Source organism: Gastrolobium bilobum, unplaced genomic scaffold, assembly GCF_033153095.1.
Source record: "Gastrolobium bilobum isolate Gb01-03AN ecotype WA unplaced genomic scaffold, APGP_CSIRO_Gbil_v1 utg8041, whole genome shotgun sequence".
NCBI classification, from domain to species: domain Eukaryota; kingdom Viridiplantae; phylum Streptophyta; class Magnoliopsida; order Fabales; family Fabaceae; genus Gastrolobium; species Gastrolobium bilobum.
This window is the reverse complement of record NW_026897652.1, coordinates 87,479-111,185: the sequence shown is the minus strand read 5'-3', so window position 1 is coordinate 111,185 and position 23,707 is coordinate 87,479. Positions and strand designations below refer to the sequence as shown.

The 23,707-nt window shown below is 32.9% G+C and overlaps 2 protein-coding genes across 2 annotated transcripts; one reads left to right on the top strand and one right to left on the bottom strand.

Moving 5' to 3' along the window:
- Positions 1 to 2,546: 2,546 nt before the first annotated feature.
- LOC133309090 (guanosine nucleotide diphosphate dissociation inhibitor 2) lies at positions 2,547 to 7,697 on the top strand. The gene is made up of 13 exons (XM_061509833.1): positions 2,547 to 2,791; positions 2,958 to 3,020; positions 3,116 to 3,199; positions 3,381 to 3,488; positions 3,595 to 3,767; positions 4,045 to 4,156; positions 4,281 to 4,361; positions 4,476 to 4,538; positions 5,113 to 5,214; positions 5,473 to 5,597; positions 6,580 to 6,790; positions 6,865 to 6,939; positions 7,407 to 7,697. The coding sequence occupies exons 1-13, from the start codon at positions 2,705 to 2,707 to the stop codon at positions 7,455 to 7,457; spliced, it is 1,335 nt and encodes a 444-aa protein (XP_061365817.1). The 5' UTR covers positions 2,547 to 2,704; the 3' UTR covers positions 7,458 to 7,697.
- Positions 7,698 to 10,517: 2,820 nt separating this feature from the next.
- On the bottom strand, positions 10,518 to 20,277 carry LOC133309006 (acetolactate synthase small subunit 1, chloroplastic-like). Its single transcript, XM_061509746.1, has 12 exons — positions 19,967 to 20,277; positions 19,653 to 19,866; positions 19,094 to 19,177; positions 18,886 to 18,954; positions 17,611 to 17,694; positions 17,328 to 17,480; positions 16,155 to 16,241; positions 14,265 to 14,369; positions 14,018 to 14,140; positions 12,901 to 13,053; positions 11,908 to 11,973; positions 10,518 to 10,756 (listed from the first exon to the last, which is right to left on the bottom strand). The coding sequence occupies exons 1-12, from the start codon at positions 20,176 to 20,178 to the stop codon at positions 10,673 to 10,675; spliced, it is 1,434 nt and encodes a 477-aa protein (XP_061365730.1). The 5' UTR covers positions 20,179 to 20,277; the 3' UTR covers positions 10,518 to 10,672.
- Positions 20,278 to 23,707: the final 3,430 nt, after the last annotated feature.

Here is a 23,707-nt window from a genome sequence, read left to right as displayed (position 1 = left end):
TGTGGTGTAACGCTTAAACCAAGAGCATTCTAAATCACAGTTTATTAATATAATTTTTTTCTTAATGCTTACTAATTACTATTACAATTTTCTCCTGGTCTTTGGATGTTCTTATTTTCCTTTTCTTAGATCTTATAATAAACATAAGCTTGAGTTTCATTTTCAAGAGCGTGTTTTTTTGGCTACTATATATAATAATCACAGAGATTATGTTTGTATGAACCCAGAAGAACGAATTTTTATCTCTAATAATGTTTCCAACAGCATATCAGATAGCAGATGCCTTCCTCTCCATATGATAATACTTAAGTTTTTAATAAAAAAATGTTTTTTTGGTAGACAAAAATATTATTTTTAAATAGACAATATTATTATTTGTGTTATTTTTTTTTAACTGTCATGCATCAAACAACTCAACAATTATGTCATGAAATGTTTTTCTAAAAGAATCACTGAACAACTTGACATACAATAATTACTTTTTTATGCCTGTCTTATTCGTTGATTGTGTACATTTCTGTCATTGCCTGCTTTAACATTGATAATATTACGTTATTTAGATGAAATATTCATGTAGTTTTTAATATTAATATTGGAGTTTTGCATTGATACTCATTAATATTTTAATAATCCATTATGTAAAATTAAAATAAAGATAATGAATAACGATATTACACTATTAATAAATATTAGTATATTGCTGATAATGCGTATTAATTAAATTAAAAAATATTTCATGTTTATATTACAGTTTTCTCCACACACACAATAATACAGAGTTGGGTTTATTTTGCTCTCTTGAATTGGAAAGACACTCAAAAAATGGCAAATTTTTATAATGATTTGGTTTTTTAAGAAATTACCAGTAGGATTTAATTGCTGCTAAATCACAATAATTCATTCTTTCGTTTCATTATGTTTTTACGAAATTGTTGCAAATCTGGTCAACACTCTACCACGACAATTATATACAACTATCATGATAACAAGAACAACTAATTAGTCAAAATGCTGTCAAAAATAATTAATTCATAAAACGTTGCCATTAGTAGCCACAACATAATCATTCACTCAATAAAAATACTTCAAAATATTAGGGAATAGATTCTCTCATGTGTTAATTAACATGATTATGTTATGTGAAATAATGAAAATTATATAAAAATAGATCAATAGTGAAAAGTGAAAGATAATAAAAATTATTGGGATAGTTAATTACAATATTATCACTTTTGATTTATTTATGTATGATTAATATTCTCTCACATGACATGATCATATTAAATAAAATATGAGAGAGTCTATTTTCAATATTTAACATCTAGTTGATCCAAATTTTAAAAACTATTTGATCATGCAAGTTCTCATAAAATTAAATAACCTAAATGAGTTTTTGGCTAAAAGTTTTATGAGATATGTTTTTTTCACGTTTCATGAGATAAAATACTTTTTCTACTCATACATCAAAATGTGAGCCAATATTTATTTCGCCCTACACATATTTTATGTCTATAATATAATATAATTAGTCTGATAAACTAGTATTCCCCAAGTTTTATTAGCAGAACTAGAATAACCAATTAGAATATTAATTTTTATGTATACAAAAAAAAAGAATATTAATTTTTATTTACCGAGTTTTCACTTCAAAAAATGAACACGATAGTCATAGATTTTGTTTATGAATGTGACAGAGAGGTTGAACGTACCTTTTTTTAATCTATTTATGAGTTTATTTTATAATATAATGTAAACAGTAAACACTGTAAATAGAATAGAAGTGCAAAGAAAGAAAGCTGAAGTTGAAAAAATGGGGAAAATGTTTATTTTTTCAAAATTATTATTTTAGTTAAAATTGGTATTTTTATTTAATATTTAAATTAAGAAAATCAATTTTTTACCATCATTTCCATTTCTCTCTATAAAATAGAATAGTTTTGATTAAAATAACATAATTTTAAAAGGAAAAAATATTTATTGTTTTAAATGACATAATTTTATATTATTTTAGATGAAATAATATTATTTTAATACACAATTACTGATTTTTTTATTCTTTTTCTTTATTTATAATTTTACGGAGAAAAAAATATAAAAAATTATCAAATATATGTTAAAATCAGATCGTTTAATATAAGATAATATAAAATTATATCATTTAAAATAAAATAATAATAGAAGAAGGATATTGTAACAATCAATTAGTGTTACTACCAATGTTATTAGCAATCAATTTTTTAGATCAATTATATGGATCCAACGATTATATTTATTATTATTTTTTTTTGTAAGATCATTGTATGGTTATGATTCCTCATATTTAATACTTTATATTTATTTTCATCTTTGTATGATTATGATTTTCTATATTTAATGTAAAAGTATTAAATATAGAAAATCATAATCATACAAAAGTAAAATTAAATATAACCATTGGATTAACGTAATCGATCTAATGATAAAATTGATTGATAGCGATAGATTACCCTATCTCGTGATTATAATAAAGAAAAACAAGCGAAGGGAGAGAAGAGAAAAGAAAAAAAGTAAAATAAGTGTAGTGAAAATGAGGGGCATAGTCAAAAGTGTAGTGTTAAACACTCGATAGCAGAGAGTCAAAGTGAAGAAGATCCATTTCTTTTCTTGTTCTCCCAGCAATCTGCCATAGCTTGAAACCCTAAGCCCCCTTTTTTTGTGATTGAGGATGGATGAAGAGTACGATGTGATCGTGTTGGGTACTGGTCTCAAGGAGTGCATTCTCAGTGGTCTTCTCTCCGTCGATGGCCTCAAGGTAACAACCCCTTTCACTTTCTCATCTTTCGATTCCGTAATCGATTCGATTTGCTTTTTTGTTTTCTATCTGTTGTTTATATCCAATCCACCTGCTCAAATCAAATCAAGTCAAATCAAAATCAAAACGGTAACTTGTATGATTCGTTCATGTCTGTGTTGTTCAGGTTCTTCACATGGACAGGAATGACTATTACGGAGGAGAGTCCACCTCGCTTAATCTTGTTCAGGTCTTTTATTTCTTGTCTCTGTTTTTTTATTTTTTTTTATTTTTTTTTATTTTTTTTTTTAAGATTTGAAATGATGATTTCTCTTTATTCTTCAGCTTTGGAAGAAATTCAGGGGAGATGAGAAGCCTCCTCCACATTTGGGTTCTAGCAAGGACTATAATGTTGATATGAACCCTAAGGTTATTCTTTCATTTTTTTTCCCCTCATCATGCAACTCAATTTTTCTTTTCCATTTTTTTTTTAATTGTCTTTGCCTGCTGATGCATATATATTCTGGTGATGCACAACACACGACATATACATATGATATGTTTCTCAGTTTGTCTGACCTGTCTTTTTTATTTTCTTCTGTGGGGCTAGTTTATTATGGCTAATGGCAATTTAGTGCGGGTTCTCATACATACCGATGTTACAAAGTATCTCTATTTTAAAGCTGTGGATGGGAGCTTTGTCTTTAATAAGGGAAAGGTATGCTTGTGTTTTCGTCATTGATTGTACTGGAATTTTTTCTTTTGGTTTAGATTTTGTTTAGATGTATTAATTGTTTTGCTGGTGGGAAACTTCATTGTTATAGGTTCACAAGGTACCATCAAATGACATGGAGGCCTTAAGGTCACCACTTATGGGAATATTTGAAAAACGCCGAGCACGCAAGTTCTTCATTTATGTTCAAAATTATGATGAGAATGATCCTAAATCTCACGATGGGATGGACTTGACAAGAGTGACTACTAGAGAACTGATTGCGTATGTATACACTGGTTTTCTTGTTGTGTCCATTATATTTCTAGATTTAACATTCTGCCATTTGTATTGCCTTAATACTCTGTAAAGCACATTGAAACTGGTCTAGGATAATTACCATGTCTTATTGACCTTAATACTTTTAAGTGGCGTCGTATTGAGTTGATAGTAAAGTGTAATAGTTGGTCAGTTCTGTAAGTCTTATGCTATATATAAAGTAAATATGTGGTCAAAGAAGAATATTTTAAGATCCTTTTGCTTTCTTTTTGAACTGTGACAGAAAATTTGGCCTTGATGATAACACTGTGGACTTCATTGGTCATGCTTTGGCGCTTCATAGAGATGATCGCTACTTGGGTGAGCCAGCACTGGACACTGTGAAGAGAATGAAGGTTAGTGTACTGCGTTATTCTTTTTCAGTTATGGATTTTACTTAATTGAAAGTTTCATCTGTTCCATTTGGTTCCTAAGCTTTATTTCTGTTTCCCTATTCATGCTTATATTTCCTGCTTGTAGTTATATGCAGAGTCTCTTGCTCGCTTTCAAGGGGGATCACCTTACATATATCCTTTGTATGGTTTAGGAGAGCTTCCCCAGGTATCCCTCTCTCTACATATCTTTTTACCTATTTGCTCAATCTCTTTCTGGGAATGTACTTTTGGAATTTGTCTTGCTCAAGGTTCATTAATTCACATTTTTTTTTTGGTTCAGGCATTTGCACGGCTTAGTGCTGTTTATGGTGGAACATATATGTTGAATAAACCTGAATGCAAGGTAGATACTTTATTGTAAATACATGCATACACGTATACTTCTTCTCTCTCACTCAATTGACAATAGTGTAAGACTTGGCACACTTACACAATTAAAACTGTCAATGGAAAAATACTTTGATCAATCCAATCTTTGAGCTATAGTTATTATTTCGATCTTGAATGCCAAATTTTAAAAATTTTGAACAAAGTAATTATATCATCAAGTAGTTAGTTCATATTTTTGTTTCTTTGAAAAGTATAATAAACATCAGTTTTAAGATACTTTTATTGAGGGGAGGGGAAACAATATTGGTTTATGTGGAAATGTACAAGCATGATACTAACTTCTCAAAAATTTATTCATTGGTGTAAAATTGATTTTAATTTACACCACTGTCACGGATCCTAACCCAATTAATATAGCCTCTTGAACTCATTGAACTTGTTTCTTATTTTGTTAACTTGCAATTATTTGGAATTGCCCACCCCATCTTTTTATTATAATTGCTGTTGTGATTTTGATTTGTATTTGAACAACCTGATGATACACATACTTACTTTAGGAATTGGTTTTTATTTTGCTTAAATACCAGGTAGAATTTAATGAGGAAGGAAAGGCTGTTGGTGTCACATCTGAAGGGGAAACTGCAAAGTGCAAAAAAGTTGTTTGTGATCCATCATACTTGCCCAACAAGGTAATAGATATCAGTTTCCATTTTGACTATTTGCATCCAATTCAGGTGATGGTGAGAGTGTGTAAACTTGTATGTTCCTAAAGTCTAAGAGCCGAGCTAAAAATATATTACCAGTTTTGTTTATGAAAGAAATTTACCTATGCTTTGTTGGAAAAAAGTAAAATTAGTGGTGGATGGTGAAGTGATTTTAATTTCTAAAATGAGACTTGCTGGGAGACTGCATCCTTCTTTGAAACAAAAATGTAACCATTTCAACAGGTGAGGAAGGTTGGTAGGGTTGCAAGGGCAATAGCCATCATGAGTCACCCGATCCCCAACACCAGTGACTCCCATTCAGTGCAAGTTATTCTACCACAGAAGCAGTTGGGTCGGAAATCAGACATGTAAGTTTTCATACAGTGATTGAAAAATAGATATTTAGTTAAATATGTAGATCCATTGCAATACATGTACAATAAATAGATCAAGAATATCTATCCTGCTTGTTGGAGCATTAATTAGTGTGAGCAATGCTTTCTTGACTGAAGCTAAGCCCGTCATTTTTTAGCACTAAAATAATCATCCGGTTTCAACATGAAATAGGACTTGCTTCTTTTGGAATTCTTTTAGAACTTACTAATAAGGTGATTTTGAAATTTAGCGAAGTGCAAGTAAAATCTCTGAACCATCAAAAGTAATAATCATATGTATGTTCCACTTGAAAATGATAATGTGGTATGTATATCAACATTACAAACAGTGAACATATCTTAACCAAGGCAGGATGCATCATTTTGCTGTGGTCACTATTCAGCACTGCAATGGTTTTTGGAGCCCATTATATGTTTTAGTATTATTTTCTTTCAGTGTGTTTATCTGATACAAATTGAGATCTTAGCAAGCTTCAGCCAGCTTGGGGAGTTTTAGAATATAGGATTCTTATAATAGGAGCCTCATGATGTTAGTAGTCCTATTGGTTTGGGGTTCTACTAGTTGTATTACATCAGTACTTGACCTAGAATATTTATATAAATAATAGGACCATTAGATTGGTTTTTTGTTTTACATTTGACATCTCAATATCCATCTTCATCATATTATTCAGTATTTCTCTCTTTTACTACTTTTTCACCTATACGGCAACAATTACAAATATAATGTTAATTAAAGTTGCTGCTTTAACCCTAGTAAACAATACCATAAAAAGTTATGGTCCAGTAAGGCCAATGGAATTTGGTATTTATTCGTAATATAAAAGGTAGACCGAAATACTAAGATGTTAATATTTAAAACATGGAAAATTATTAATGTTTTTGAGCAGGTGATATCCAATCAATTATATTTTTCCTCATTACATTGAATGTTTTATTCTGTTGCCCTGGGCAGGTACCTATTTTGTTGTTCATATTCTCACAACGTTGCCCCAAAGGGAAAATTTATTGCATTTGTATCAACTGAGGCAGAGACAGATCAACCTGCAATTGAACTAAAGCCCGGAATTGACCTTCTAGGACCTGTGGATGAGATATTTTTTGATATGTATGACAGAAATGAACCAGTCAATGAACCATCTTTGGACAACTGCTTTATATCAACAGTGAGTTTATTTTATCTTATGTACATGTATGTAATGTTGATCGGTGGACAATAATATATAAATTTTTTTGACAGAGTTATGATGCCACTACTCACTTTGAGTCAACCGTAGATGACGTCCTTAACATGTATACATTAATAACTGGAAAGGTAAGTTTTCCGCCATCATGTCCACTTGTTTTTTGTGCATGTATTAACTTGCGATCGCCACAAATGGTGACTGGTGTTGTTCTACTATAGTAATATACCAATTTGCTCCAAAAGTTAAGACTATTTACACCAGATGTATTGTATCGTATCTAATCACATTCACAAGTCTATAAACTTTAGGAATCAATTCTCCTAAGGCCCCTAATTCTTCTATGGGAAAATAGTGGCTTAGCTACAAGTCAATGCATATTAGTTGAACAATGCAGATTGAGAAGAAAATCATGAACCATCGGTATCACTCTGACCTTGGGTTTTGATATGGCTTCTGGTTGTTGTAAATCAATTCTGCAAAATGTAAATCGATCTGTTTATGATAAGTTGGATATATATTGGTTGTTTTTTATGGTTCTGCTAGTAATTGGGTAACCCGCTGATTCATATATTCTTAACTGGGTGATTTTGAGCAGGTTATTGACCTCAGTGTGGATCTTAGTGCTGCTAGTGCTGCAGAAGAGTAACGAAAACTGGATGACGTCATTTATGTTCTGTTGCTGATAGGATCCGTATGATGGACTTGGCAACATATGTTACTATCGTTTATAACAAATGATGATATAAAATGTTTATTTTTTCTTTCCCTTTTTTCAGAAGAAAAAGACTCCAAAACTTGTTGAACAGATTTGTGAGGAGGGGAACTTTTTCCCTTCCAGATGCTCTGGTTGTGTTACATATGATGTCGTGTGCTGCATTGAATTTCAGATTCTAGTGTTATTTTAAACACTACCAATTGCACGTCTCTTCTACCACTATCATATCATTGCAGTTCGCACACGAGATCACTTCTTTTACATAGCTAATTATTTTCTGTCAAATACTTGTAGATATATTATCTATATACAGATATTAAATGATGGTAGTTCAGTTGGCACATGAGAGCTGAGTAAGTGGAAGTGAGAGTATGTGATTGATCTTTTCAAATACCATCTTTAGATGAAGTTTAAAACCTTAATTTTGGATCCATTCTGAACAGGATTGTTTTCCGTGGAGAATACATGTGATTTATTCAAAAAAATTTTTATCTATATTCAGGTTTACTCTTGGCCAAAACATAATTTTTGTTCCCTTTAGATTTCGTTTTTGTTTTATAGTTATATTTATTTAGGGTAATCAACTTCTAATGTTGCAGAGGACAAGAATCAGATTTCCTGCAGATAGAAGGGAAGATCATGGTGGGATCAACTAAAAATTAAATCAAAAAAATAAATAAACACAATCCCCATTTTCAATGTCTATGCGGGAATGAAAATTGGTTTTCCAGTAATATGATAAATTAATTATCCTTTATTTTATCCCATACCTTTGCAAACTTGTCAAATAATCTCAAAAACAAATATCAATTGGGTTTGAAATTTAAATGAGGATATTATGTATTTTTTAAAGCCGCACAAGTAGCAAGTTAACCCGTAGGTAGGGGCGTGTAAAAAAAATCAAAAAATGACCTAAAAGAAAGCTTTTAAAAATCAGTTTTTGAATTGATCTGTTATTTAATAATCAAATTATTAAATGTTTTTAGAACCAATTTAAGAAATGAATTAGTTTAAAAAATCATGAATCAAATTAGTTTTTTTTTTCTTTTATTTTTTATTATGTTCCTTCTTTTATCTTTATTTTTATTATTTTCTTTTTCTTTTTCTTTTTCTTTTTCTTCTTATGAATTTTTTCTCTTATTTTTTTTCTTTTTAATTGGTTTTTTTTAAAAAAAATTTGTAGTATTATTTATATTATTTTTTTTCCTCAATATTTTTATATTTTTCATTGGGGAAGGATATTGTAACAACTAAGTTGTGTTACTACCAATCAATCTCACCGTTAGATCGATTATATTGATCCAACGGTTATATTTATTTCCATCTTTGTATGGTTATGATTCCCCTTATTTAAAGTGAAAGCATTAAATATGAGAAATCATAACCATACAAAGGTGAAAATAAATATAAAATATTAAATTTGGAAAATCATGACCATACAAAGATGGAAATAAATATAACTGTTGGATCAACATAATCAATCTAACGGTGAGATTGATTGGTAGTAACATGGTAGTAACATAACTTGGTTGTTACAATATCCTTCCCCTTTTTCATTTAGGTTCAAAAAATAATTTTAGGAATGTGCAAAAAAACACGACTTAAAAAGAATTGATTTTTCTTCTTGAACTAAACTGTTTTTAAAAACTAATTCTTGAATTGAAAACAGTCCATGAATCGAATTATTTTTTTCTCTTTTCATTTATTTTTATTTTTCCTCTCTATTTTTCTTTTATTATTTAGGAAAAACTTCAAAAAAATCCTATGAGTTTTCTTAATTATCACTTACTCCCCTCACAAAAATTTTGAATCATTTACGCCCTTATTTAGATTTTTTTATCACTTACTCCCTGACTTAAAGTTTTTTTATCATTTACCCCTTTCAGTGAGGGGGTAAATGATAAAAAACTTTAAGTCAGGAGGATAAATAATTCAAAATTTTGGAGAGAGGGTAAATGATTATGAGTAAAATTACTGGAGATTTTTGAAGTTTTCCCTATTATTTATTTGTTGTCTTCTTTTTTTTCTTTATTTTTTTTTCTGTTTATTTAGTTTTTAGTTTTTTTCTCATATATTTTAATTATTTATTGCTTTTTTTAATTTTCAGTAACATTTCTATATTTTATTTTATTTTTTATTTTTTTTCTTTAATCATTTTATTATTTTTAAAGTAAAACCCCTTTTAGGTCCTTAAAAAAATACGGTCCCCACATTTGTTCCTTAAAAAAAAGTCAACATTTGGTCCCTCTACAATTCCAGTTCTGTGGAAATATGATCCCTTAAAAATTCAATGAAGACCCAATTTAGTCCCTAAAAAGGGACTAATATGAATTTTTTGTATTTGTAAGAGATAAAAGTGAGAACCGTATTTTTTTGTTAGAGACCCAAAAAGAACTTTACTCTTAATTTTATTTGTATTTAGAAATGAGTTTAAAAACCAATACAGAACTAGTTTTAAACTGAACCGAACTAATTCATACTAATTTCATTCAGTGATAATCCAATTCAGTTCACAGAACTGAATTATTTTTTCCAATTCAGTTCGGCAAAGAGAACCGCCGAATTAAACCATGCACACCAGTACCTACAAGGACCTAATCATTTTAACTCACCTTCATCTAAACCAACCTGCAATATGATCTTGAGTACCAAGACCACAGCCCAATTGATAGTGCTTTTTCAACTCTCACAAAATAGAATCTATTCCTAACATATATAGCGCGGTTCCTTTCTTCGATAGGGTACAAATATTTAAATTTCATATTTTTAGATATTTTTTCAGACCTATTGCCGATACTAATACTAAGTATGTAGCCAAAAATTTGTATCCATTTTTCATGATATTATACATGGATCAGATATATCATGGCGAATTCTTCCGATTCCATACAACCCAGTTACCTAGTTTTGCACAGAACAGGTGACTGTAATTTTACCAAAAACAAAAATAACGAAAGAACAAAGGTGGAAAAAGGAAATCTTTTTTAAAAATAAAAATAAAAAAAAAACCTCACATGTCATTCGAAGCCTAGATTTGCAAAGCACTGGAAGACTTACGTTATAATTTAGAAGGCAAGATTCAGTTAGCACAACTTAAGAGAGAGCACAAGCTCTACAAGCCGAAGACATTCACCCTGGCGAAGAAACTAGAAAGGAAAAGAGTATCCACGCAAGTACTTGGAGTCCACACCTGACTCACGGATTAGTGCAATGCGCCCGGTTCTTGCGACCTGAACCAATAACAAACGTTAGAAAAACTGGATTAGGAGCACTGATGCAAGACCATAAATCATAGTCTAAAAAACAAGGCTGAACTAGCCAGTTGTCCGGTCCTATCACATGTTTGAACCACAATTGAAGAATACTAGCCTTGAACCGGTACTAACTGACCGGTTCAGCACCAAACTGTTGATCCAGCACAGGTTTGGTAATGTGATAGAATGTAAAACAACAATGTCTTTTCTTTTGTCAATTAGAGGCTTATTCAGCAGGAGGAGCTTATCCCTTCTTACAAATCGCATCCCACTTGTTCCTAATGGAATCTGAACCTTGAATCCTCAGGATGAAGTACAGCATGTGCAGGAAATCAAACCCAGAAAGAACATCATGACAAGTGAATCCTAGGGCCAGCTCTAAAAAACGAAGCAAGTAGAGTTTTTTCACTCATGATTCAAATTTAAAGTGCATGATCTTAGCCCACTAAAATTTCAAAGTAGATAAACCGCTGCTTACGAGACAAGTTCGTTTTAGGAGTTTCTTTTGTTAAATTTTGTATATAAAATCTCGTTACACAGTAGTGAATATTTTTATTAAAAACAAGTCAATATTTTAATACTAATTCAAATTGTTTATATTTTTCCTATATATTCACATAAAAAATGTTTAATATTTGATATATTTTTCATATATATTTGTATTTTAACAAAAAAATACATATATTCAAAACCCTGGTTGAAACGCTAACTCTTAAACCTTTTCTTAGACCGTTTTACTCACCAATTTGGTTTGTAAAATAATGGCTGTTAAGTGTCCTTCATAGATGATATAAAATGAACATGGACATTTAAGAATGACTAATCTATCCGTCTGTCTAGAACCACTCATCCCATTTTCTCCTCTACAAAGCATCCAAAGGAAACAATGCAACCATAGCTAAGACCAGCATAAAAGAGTTTCTGACTCAATTAAAAAAAAAAAAAGGAAAGCCCCAGAAGGAAATACAAGCAACAAAGAAACCATCTTAAACAGAATTAAGGAATACATTTAGGGCAGCAAACGCACCAAATAAGACTCTGGTAGCATATGTAATGAAGTACTTAAACAAGAAAATTGTCTCAGCAAAATATATACCATGTGAGTGGAAAAGATTTATAAGACAAACCTCACAAATGCCATATGGTTCTAACAATCTCTGCAATGCAACCATCTTGTCCAGATCGCCAGTAAGCTGGAATAAGAGCATATCAATTATTCCCAGAAACAATATGAAAATACTAAAGGATCCGTCAATCTGAAGTCAGTAATTTCACTTATATTTATCAGAGTTATATAATTAAGACATACTTTTAATTAAATAACTAAATTCAACAATTAAAAAAAAAATGAAGTTCCCAATTTTTCTGTCATCAGCCTAACCTCATTAATTAAAAAGCAGTAACCAACTGTTTAATAACCATACCCTTAGTTGGAAGGAAGAAATAATTAACTTAGAAAACAATGTCAACAAATTTGGACCAATATAGCGTCATCAGTTGTTAATTTCCATGGTACGCATTTTGAGGAAAAGCATCATCTCAGTGCCCCAATTTTATCATTAATATTTAATCTGAAAGAAGGATCATATAAAGAGTTACAAAGGTCGGGTATAATGCCTGCTGAAACCTAAAATTATCCGTTAAGATGAGAAAAGAAGTAACTCCGTTGCTGACAGTTAGCCACCTCAACAAAGAAAAGGAACAGGTGTGGAAGGCTGTAGACAATGGGCACAACCCGATTATTATCATGTTTGGATGCTCAATAAATAGCTTGATGTTATCTATTCTCATGACCTAGAAAAAAACCTACATGATAAACTGACGGTCAATTGGGGCACTAGTACCCTGCTTTATTGGTGGTAGCTTTGTTGACCGTTGGAAAAAATCTTGATGCAAGATCTAACAGACATTAAACTGCCAACAGGGCAGGATCCTGTGACCTTTTAGCATGGGAAACTTAAGCTAAACTAAATTGATATTAGTACAATTTGTAAGTACAACGCGGTTGCTAAATTCAACATTCTCTTACGGTAAAGTAGTATCCACTATTAGTATCATTATTATGTTGATGCTAAATATGATGCTGTATGACTTGGTTGAAAAGTCTAAATTAAATCCACCTCGAGGGTTATTGTATGATCAGATACATCAACAGCTTTAGCCCTGAAAATGCTGGCAATATCAAGGACATCACGTCGTGCAGCAGCATTTACAGCAATCTTTATTAGCATCAATTCTCGCTCAGCAAATGGCAAGTGAGTGATATCACGAACCTGGAGAAATATCAGTTAAAATACAGAAACTATAAAATGGCCATATTTTCTTATTATAAAAAATGGTTAGATATTTATGCACTATCTCAATCAATACTGTTTCAATGGTTAAATACAAAAGGAAGATAAAGATTTACGCTTAAAGTAAGAGATTAATATTAAATATTTTTGGATTGAAATTCCTGAATAAAGACTAATCCGTAAGATCAAGGCACCCAGAAACTAGTAAGGTTCCTTATATAAGATGATGTTATTGCATTGCAAGTACAAGATACTCAAATTTCATAATACTCTTCTATTATTCACATAATATCAGGAAACATAAAATCCACTCACATACTTAACTCTGTAACTAATCAATTTTGTTACTGAATAGGTCATTATTTAATCCCAATACTGGCTTCCAAGACAAATATCTTGTTATAACCAAGTGCACAAACAGAAACGAAGGAGAAGAAAAAGAGAGAGAATTTAACGTGGTTTGACCTACTGTGAACTATAGGCCTATGTCCATGGGCAAAAACAAAGGGAAAAATCACCACGGTCAATGAAGATTTACAAAGACTAGCCACTTTACGCTCAAATCCTACACACAATACACCTGAATCTTCACTGTTGCTGAAATTTAGTACGCTGTACAATGTAACTACTAATTTTACAATAATAGGATCATATCTAGGGATTACAGTTCTACACTTATCAGGCATCAGCCTAGATCCACCACTTTCAACGTTTCGCCACAAATCTCCTTGAAAATAGCTTAGTTGGGTAAAATTGCAGACAACTCTGGTCAAGTCAGACTAAGCTGGATATGTCCATTTGTGTTTACTAGGACACCGGTGGAGGAGACCCACACTCAAAGTGCTATAGGATACTACAAACAATAATACTAAAAAAATATAAAGTTCAAAGCAAACAGTTCATTCATAGGATGTGACGCATTTTTTTGGTGGAGATTTTTAACCTCATGCAGTTCTACTAGCTTATAGAGTTGCTGCACCAACTTGCGGATCGACTCATCTGACCCAGGAACCACGGTTGTAAGTCGAGAAAGTCCTTCAACTTCTGCATGTCCTACAGCTAAACTCTGGAAATAACAAAAGGCAGATTCAAGTAGATGACAGAACAGAGAAACTAAAAAAATGCTAGACTATGTGTATGCAAATTTACACACAGATATAAAAGTTAAAAACAACACTGAAGAAGCAAACCTGAATGTTATAGCCCCTTCTAGCAAAAACCCCTGTTACAATGTTGAGAACTCCAGGAGCATCATTCACAAGCATGGATAAAGTGTGTGATCGAATTCCACTAGTCTGAAGGCATTATCCCAACAGTAAGATAGTAATATGCAAGTCATTGAGATTATCCATGAACATTAAATGCTGTTCTATAACTATTACTTAGTGTTCTGTTATTCAGTTAGAATAGCAGCTGTCAAATCAGTTCAGTTAGTTTTCTGTTAATCTTAAGTTAGTTAATCAGATGTATATATATTCAAATCTATCTAACAGATGAACACAATAACAAATCTCCAGATTCAGAATTCAGAGAATCTCTATTTTTTATCAATCTCTCCTTTTCATTTTTTTTAAGCTTTCTAGCATTTTGTCCTATGACCTTGAATTCTATCACATGCTAATGTACAACGAGCATTAAACTACATTTTGGACTCTTTACAACAATAAAACATTTCTAATTAACATTAAGAGTTTTAAGACTTTACAGGTGAAAAGCTTTGTGAAGAACTAATGTAACAAGATTCATACAATTTGGTCCACTCAACCAAGCCTTTAATACTTGATTTCTAGAAAGACAAATCATAAAAACTCAACTAAAGCAAATGTAAAAACAAGAAAATAATGGCAAAAATATCATAAATCGTATGACCTTCTCTAAAATCAGTTAGAAATTGCCGTTGTTTCGAAAACCGGACCATTCATTGACCCAATGAAAGCATTGCTTCATGGTTTATTGGTCTGATTATGGTTGAACCATGGTCGAACTAGTGATAATTAAATACACATTTTAAATATTATATAATATCAAGTAATAAACTAATATACAATCATAAGAAATTAAGTCATAAAATTTTAAATCAGCATAAAAGGACCATATTATATTTCTTGCAAGATGAAAATCAATAATAAAAGGATATATAATAGCAATCCATATGTGATCCTCTATTTGCCTCAACAAATATTTTTGGTTGAATAAAAATATATAAAATATAACAATAACAAAAAATAATCCAGTTCAAATTTATTTTTCACCAATGGTTATTACCCCTTTTTACCAATTTTGGACAGGTTCTCTGATTGCTAGGTTTTCTGGGTTGTCCAAACCGGTCATTTGACTGGTTCACCGGTTTTTTGGTTGAATAGGCCAGTCCAGTCTGGTTTTTAAAGCAATGAAATTGCACAAAGCAAAAACTTGTATTGAAATACCAAGCTTCGGCTACCAAATACTTTTAACAAAAAACACTGAAGTGTGAAACAAATGCTTAACTCTCCTGAGCTATGGGAAGTTGAACCGCAAAAAGGAAAAGGAATAGAATGAGCCAACTAGCATTTGTAGCTAAATCTCTTAGAAGGACATAACATGCAGGATTTATCTTATCCTACCACAAGAATACAATGATATGAAACCTCGATACCAGGATAAGCCATGTTCAGCCTGTCTTAAGCTAATTAACCAATTTGAAGTATTTTAAATGGCTAGAAATGGTATGAAGTGTTTGAAGCTGGGGCAATTAACAACTTCACGTCAAAATAACCATGAGCTTAACCTAAATGGACTAATTATAAGTTTAGAGTTGCATAATGGTAATAAAGCAAGGTTCCTGTCATGTTATTCAAACTACAACAAAAAAAAGTATACAACTCAATGAATTTATTCAAATGAGTAACCAAAAAACGAAATAGAAACTTCATTACTATTTAAATCAAACTCTAAACTCCTAAGGGAGATCATCGAGTAAAGGAACACTAACAAGAAACTCCAAATGAGGATGACTTAGGTATCATTACATCTACAATGCATTGCAAGGAAACAAAAAAGGGATACACTGAAGGACAATGAGAAACAATAAACCATCTTACATCTTCATCATTGAGGACACCCCAATGAGCGTCAAGTACTTGATTGAATGTAAAACCACCTGAAGGCTCTATAGGATAAACATCTCCCTTCACACAAAGAAACATTTCAAAAGAAAAGAAAAGGTCAGAGACTAGATCTGAATAATCAAATACAGCTAAGCACAGAAGGGACAGAAAATATAATGGAGTGCATTTAAGTCACTATTTGCTTCATTCTGTGCAGTAGTTACAGATTTGTTCTTCTTTAGTCCGTCATAGAAATTCTATAAACTCAAAAATTAAACAATTGATATTACACAAAGACGGTAAAGATCCAACAACAACATAATTTGATGCTTGGCTTTTTATCATGGAGAGTGATGTAGAATACATCATTCAATTTCTACTACAACAAGACATGCAACAATAATAAAATAATTGCTCTGAATTCTGATGCCAAAGGGAAGCTGGATATAGGGAAAGAAAAACTAATGTATGGATAATGTGCTACAAAGTTACAAACCACAATCCACAATCAATATGAGGGACCCAGTGGCCTTTTTTTTTATAGAAAACAATGAGAAAGGGAAAGTAAAGCTATGTGGAGGGTAAGATATTCTCTAAAATAAGGGAAAAAAGATACAGCAAGAAATATGAAATAACAGAACATTTAGAAAGGCTGCATAAGTACATCTAAGAAATGATAACTCGCTTAAAACGACAATAAGCAAGATATCAAAGAGAAGGCAAAAACATAATCCTATTTCTCAACAAGCTTAAGGGAAAAGTTACATTCTTAAATATGAGGCCGTTGAACTGCAGTCAGATGCAGAAAGAATGGCATAAACTGCAAACTACCATAAAATTTCAGCCTGTGTTTACCAAAACCTTTCTAACAAATTATCAAAAACTGTTCCGAAGCGGAGGGACAAAAGGTGTTCAACTGTGAAGATCATTAGCTGGAATGCTAGTAGTATTTGAGACAAGCATAGGTGTTGAAACCATGGTGCAAAATTCACCCAATATAATTTTACTTCAGGAAACTAAGCTTGTTCATGATTTCTAAATCTAACACTTTTGATAGGATTTGCCAATTATTTAATTTCAAGTGATTATATTCAAATTTAAAGTTGAAGTGTTCCAATCATCGGTTAAAAAGGAAATGATAGGGTTAAAGAGTACGCGAGCTCATACCCCGACGGGCCTATCATTTTCACCAATAGGATTCCTACTTGTCACTCCCACAAGGGCATTGATAGCTGTTTTTGCTTCAAGATCTGGATAAGAAGCAGCTGAATACCGCCAAAATGGAGCAGATGCACCCATTTGTTCCCTTCTTAATGCAATCTAGGTATAATTACATAATCAGATGTTAATGGATTAGTAAATTTTGCACAATCTGACAATATAATGAACGAGAAAGTGGACAAGATAAAAGTTAAGGAAATTTCTTAGGTACTCAATTGAACTTTCCAACCTTTCCAGTTCTGGCTATTTCTTTAATTCCAAACTTGCTTAGATTTCTTTGAAGTGCAACCATCTTCCCTGGATCTCCAGTGACCTGTAACATTTGCAAAACAACTCACTTGAAATTATGACCTGTTTGTATCACCAAGAATACCTAATGATAAATTGCAAGTAAAAATGGTAATGGTGATGAATAAATAATTGCTAGATAGAAAGGAAAATATGAAACAAAAAACTTAAGCAAATAAGGGTGAAAATATCTACCCAGCTCCAATCGGCACATTATTACTTCCTGATATTATTTAAAGACAGACAAATCCTAATCATGTAAAGAATGAAAGACAAGAAATCAAGCACAAAAAAATAACATAAAAGCAGCCATTTCAGCAGCAATACAGTCATACTCCAACGTTAGTATCCTAATTATACTATTTTATTTATGCAATGAAAGAAAGACTACATCAACACATGTAATATATTCCTAACATGAGCCGATCACAAGGCACCGTAACATGCTCTTGTAATTCAATTTATACCTCCAATAATCAATAATTAACTTAACAAAACAACAATGATATTATTTTTCCCTTTTTACAAGTACAATCCAATTGATGGTGAAGCCCACAGCCAATTAATAATCCCATCCATTAAACGAAGGCCTAGCAGCTAGATACCAAAACTTTGAGGAGGCTATACAATGATTTCCATTCGCTGCCACCTTCTATCCAATTTCTGTCAAACAATCCTATGTAACAACACAGCCAGCACTGTTAAATCCACTGACAGTTTAAAAGATTTGAGCCATAGCAATGATAAAGCTTCAAATAGTTTGCAATTCAGAAAATTACACCTACTTTTGAGTAGTGTTAAAACACATATAGGAGGCACTATCAAAACTTTTTGTAAATACATAAATTTAATGTGTTATTATTAGGAGGCAATAGGACAAATATAGCCACAAAAAGAGAACTTCATGAAGACATTAGGATATCAACCAACAAAAATTCTCAATTCTTGATCCAAGTATAACTTACAGGCATAAATTAATAGAGAATTCAACAGAATGCAAGAAGGTTTAGCAAGACAAACATAAGCTTTCTGAGACACAACGATCAATGGGTAAAGAGACAGATGATGATGCAACTCAGGGCAGCAATTACATGAAATGCATACAGATCATGCCCTTCAATCACAATTAGTTTTACAGGTTGCATATGAACAGAAAACATGCATTAAAACATGAGGATTATAGATTAAAACATATCCAAAGCTGTCCAGCAATAACCTCAATTGTCACCGAATGCTCCGAGATATCCACAATCTTAGCTCTGAAGATGTCCACCAACCAACTTATCTGAAAATTTCATAGCAAAAAAATTAAATAAATAAATAGAAACAAATAAGGAAATAAACCACACACACACGCATATGCCCAATAAACAAGAACAAGATATGTAAATGCACACAACACCCACAAATCATTAAGCAGGTACCTCAGCACGGTTTATCGGATCAGCATGCACTTTTATTAGCATCAATTCACGCTCTACCTGGGGTTCATTTGAAAGATCTTCCACCTGGTCAACAAATGACATGAGCACCATAAACCAGCCAGCGCAAGTTTACCTTATGTTAACTCTTTTTAATGTTTTTGTTGAGATATATAAAACCATCCATTAATGTAGCCTCACCCAACAGCTTAAGCTTTTGGGTTGAATTGGTTCTTTACATGGTATCAGACCCTCGTGTCCCGAGTTCGATTCTCGCCGCCCCCCACTTTCTTTCAAGTGGAATTTCTTTGTTCGCACAAGTAAGTGGGCCTGTGCATTGTTCATTCTTCAAGCTCTCGTTTAAGGGTGCGTGTTGAGATATATAAAACCTTATATAAAATATATAAAACCATTAATGTAGCCTCACTTAACATCTTAAGTTTTTGGGTTGAATTGGTTCTTTACAGTTTTTATTATTAAACTGTTTTCCCAAACACAAAATAATCCAACGGAAACACACGAAAAGCAAGTTACAGATATAATAGCATGGCATGAAATGAACCTTCAAAACGTTGACAAGCTTCTGAAGCTGTTCCATAACTTGACGCAGCACCTTATCAGTTCCAGACACAACAATGGTGAAGAGAGCCTTATCTTCATTGAGACCAACAGCGAGTGACTCGATGTTATATCCCCTTCTTGCGAACACCCCCGCAATCCGGTTTATCATTCCGCTCTCATCTCCAACGAACACAGAAATCGTGTGTCTCCGAACCCTGCATTTTCATTTTCATTATTATTATTAATTAATAGCAAATCAGAATAATTACTAGGCATAAATGGAATAAGAAGAAGCAGAATTTGGGGAGGACGTGCTTTGATCGCGTGGGAGAAGGGGGAGTGCCGTTGGAAGAGACGGTTGCATCTCCGGAAGTTGCGGCGGAAAGGAGGAGTTTGTTAGGGCGGAAGGTGTGGTGAGTGTGAGATATTGAGATGGAAGGTGGTTTTGTTGGGAAGAATGTTTTTGGTTGAGGAGGAAATGGAGAATGGAGTTTCAAGGTTCGGATTGCAGTTACGGTGGCCGCCATTGGAAGATGGCGAGGAGAGTGCAAGCAATGCAATCAAATTGAAATCACTGGCGGCGCCGCCGGTGGTGTTGGGTTGGTGAACTTAACTCTTTCTTCTACTTTGACTCCATTGCGGGGCACTTTTTATTTCCCTTCTTCTTAAATGTTAGAAAAATATTTATTTTTTAACATGTTAGTGGTAAAAGATATTCTAACAATCAAGTTATGTTACTGTCAAGTTACTACCAATCAATCTCACTCTTAAATCAATTATGTTGATCAACGATTATATTTATTTTCATCTTTGTATGGTCATGATTTTTCAAATTTAATACTTTATATTTATTTTCACCTTTGTATGGTTATGATTTTTCATATTTAATGCTTTCACTTTAAATATTGGGAATCATAACCGTACAAAAATAAAAATAAATATAACCGTTGGATCAACATAATCGATCTAACGGTGAGATTGATTGGTAGTAACATGGTAGTAACACAACTTAGTTATTATAATATCATTCCCCCATTTTAAATTAGGAATAACTTTTTCTTTTCTTTTCTTTTATTTTTGTCTATTTTTATCTACCAATTTACTATTCTCTAATTTCGTTAAATTTGGATCCTCTATTGTGAAAAAGTGAACATATGATCATGTTATTTGATCACAACCCCTCATTATTGATGATGAAATAAGCCAGAGAAAGGAAGGTATATGATTTTTTTTTTTTGAGTAATCTCAAGATATCCTCCAACCGTAACCAAAGACTAATCCCCATAGAGCACTTGTCGAACCTTTTCAGGGGCAGCTCTCCCAAATCTTTTTTTTTTATTCCGAGGGCTCTCAGGCTTCTTATCACTTAGAGCGAAAAGAATTTGGTAAGGAATTTGATCACATAACTACTTTTTCACTCCCAATTCCATATCAACACGAGAGAAAAATAATTAAGATAGTTGATATTCTGATCTAATAATATTGAAGAGTAATAGATACAAATAGACAAAAAAGAGAGAGGGTAAAATAACATATTCCATAACATTAATATGAAATTATTGTATGTTAGAGAAATTGAATTAAAAATAATTATTTATGTATAAAAACTAAAAATGTAGTATGCAAGTGAAAAATCAGTACGTTTTCTCCTACAGGGGAAAGAAGATGAAGATATGGATGAACTCAAATAAGTAACTCCTAAAATGTAAGTATTTTGTGGTTTCTTATGAACCATAGTAAGCAAAGGATATATGATGTTGTTATTGTGCTTCTGAAAAACGTATTGATTGCTAAACTGGTAAATAAATCATTCAGGTTTATAATTGAATTTTAGGAGGGCGGTTGTAACCGTAATTTTTTTCTTATAATTAATTATTTTTATCATTAAATTAAAATTAAAATCATTTAATTTTGATCCAACAATAAATAAAATAATTATTGAAAAATATAAGTATAACTCCATCTAATTATATATCATTATATATATAATTGGCATATTACTTTTATATCATTATAATTACTTTTATACATGGAGCATCTCATTCCATCACTCTCCCATAACTTCCATCCACTACCAATAACTACCAACTAAGCATTGCATCATGCCATTAAGTCACCTGCAAACTACCCACTAGGGGCACAATCTCCTAGTGCATTCATCTATATATAACCCCTTGTAGCTAACAAAGGGGATCATCTCATAACTCATATGATAACTTATCCTGGTCACCATGGCTACAACCTACATACTTGTGCCCAGAGCACATCCTCTCCACCGCAAGTGACTCGCACACACACCCCTTGTTCATCCCATCAGACTTTGGCCTAAGGTGCAAGACTTTTCATTGCCTGTCATCTTTACCATAAGCTCCGTAGATACTGTTGGATTAGGAAGTTTTGATTTTGAAATACTGTTGTAAATATTTAAAATTAAATTTCTGTTTGTAACAAAGTAGTTGTTAGAAGATTTTTAGGAAACAAAGTTATTCTGATTTGTATTTTTAGGAAGTACTTGATCTGTATAAATGCACCTCATTGAAGAGGAAAATATATGAATGAAAACAGAAGTATTCTCTGAATTAAAGTCTTGACATGGTATCAGTTAATTATTGATCCAGGAACCCCATTTCCCAATTTTCTCTTCTATTTCTTTGTATACCCGAACCAAACCATCCATTCCCACTAATAGCCGACCCGTATCCGACCCAAAACCGATTTCTTTCATTCGAATCCCAAATTCCTTCTTCTCAAAATCCCTATTTTTTTCGAATCCCTAAGTCACCTCCATGGAAAACTCAGACTCCACCACCGTGGTTCCTCCCACTCCTCCTCCTCCTCCTCCTCCTCCACCCTCAAACATCATCATTCAACAAGACAACTCTTCCTTTCCCAAAAACCAGCGATCTAAATTGGATCCTTGTGCAAAAAAATGTATTTTCGTTGGGTATTCAGATGTTCAGAAAGGTTATCGCTGTTTTGACCCTCTTTCTCATAAAATGCATGTCACTTTAGAGGTCAATTTCAGGGAAACTGAGCCTTATTACTCAGGGGGAGCCTCCACTTCTCCTTCTCAGGGGGAGAATCCAGCATCCACAATTACTAGAGAAGAAGACGTTTGGCTCTCTACTCACATGGCACCCTCGGCCATTCAACCAGAAGCAGCACAGCATGCTCATCTTTCTCAGCGGTCTTGATGCTGAGTTCGACCAGGTTCGCGGTGAAATCCTCCGGAAGGACCCGAAATTGGACCTTAAAGGCTCCTATGCGTATGTTCGGCGAGAACAGCAGCAACGCGTCATCATGAATCGTCCTCTCTCCTCTAATGAATCCTCAACCATGGTGGTGAACACTTCTCGTTCTTCCTCTGCCTCTCTGAAATCTCGCAAAGATACTCCTTCTTCCAAGCTTCTATGCTCCCACTGTGGAGATTCTGGTCATACGAAGACGCGCTGCTATGAAGTCATTGGATATCCCGAATGGTGGGATTTTAATAAGAGACCTCGCCGTAAGGTTCTGGACAAAGCTGCACCTGTCTCCCCTGATATGGGTCCCCCTCCTTCAGCCAATGCGGTATACGAAGGTATTATTGGTAAGTCTCATGCTTTCTCTACCCTATCTCAAATTGATTCATGGATAATTGATACAGGTGCTTCTGATCATATGATTCGTAATCCTAACCTTTTGTCTAATCTTTCCCCTTCCCCAAAGACTGTGATCTCTACGGCCAATGGTGGAACCTCTGCCATTGTTGGTCAAGGTTCAATTTCTCTCTCTGACCGGTTACATCTTCCCTTGGTTTTGGCTGTTCCCTCTCTGGACTTCAATCTTCTTTCTGTTAGTCAAATTACTTCTAACCTTAATTGTTCTGTGATTTTTCTGCCTGTTGTCTGTATCTTCCAGGACAACCAAACAAAGGAGATCATTGGTTATGGTGTTAGGAAAGGCAAGTTGTATTTTTTGGATGCTTCCCGTTGTAGTCGTGATGCTCCTCCTCGTGTGTCTGCTACTTCTGCTGTGGATTCTGCAAAAGATACTATCTGGATTTGGCATAGACGA

Excerpts from the sequence above, each read along its gene's own strand:
- LOC133309090 (XM_061509833.1), top strand. The coding sequence starts at position 2,705 with ATGGATGAAGAGTACGATGTGATCGTGTTGGGTACTGGTCTCAAGGAG. Across the intron at positions 4,157-4,280 it reads ACACTGTGAAGAGAATGAAG|TTATATGCAGAGTCTCTTGC; the intron begins GTTAGTGTACTG and ends TCCTGCTTGTAG. Across the intron at positions 5,215-5,472 it reads CATCATACTTGCCCAACAAG|GTGAGGAAGGTTGGTAGGGT; the intron begins GTAATAGATATC and ends CCATTTCAACAG.
- LOC133309006 (XM_061509746.1), bottom strand. The coding sequence starts at position 20,178 with ATGGCGGCCACCGTAACTGCAATCCGAACCTTGAAACTCCATTCTCCA. Across the intron at positions 18,955-19,093 it reads ATCCGATAAACCGTGCTGAG|ATAAGTTGGTTGGTGGACAT; the intron begins GTACCTGCTTAA and ends TGAAATTTTCAG. Across the intron at positions 14,141-14,264 it reads GAAGGGGCTATAACATTCAG|AGTTTAGCTGTAGGACATGC; the intron begins GTTTGCTTCTTC and ends TGTTATTTCCAG.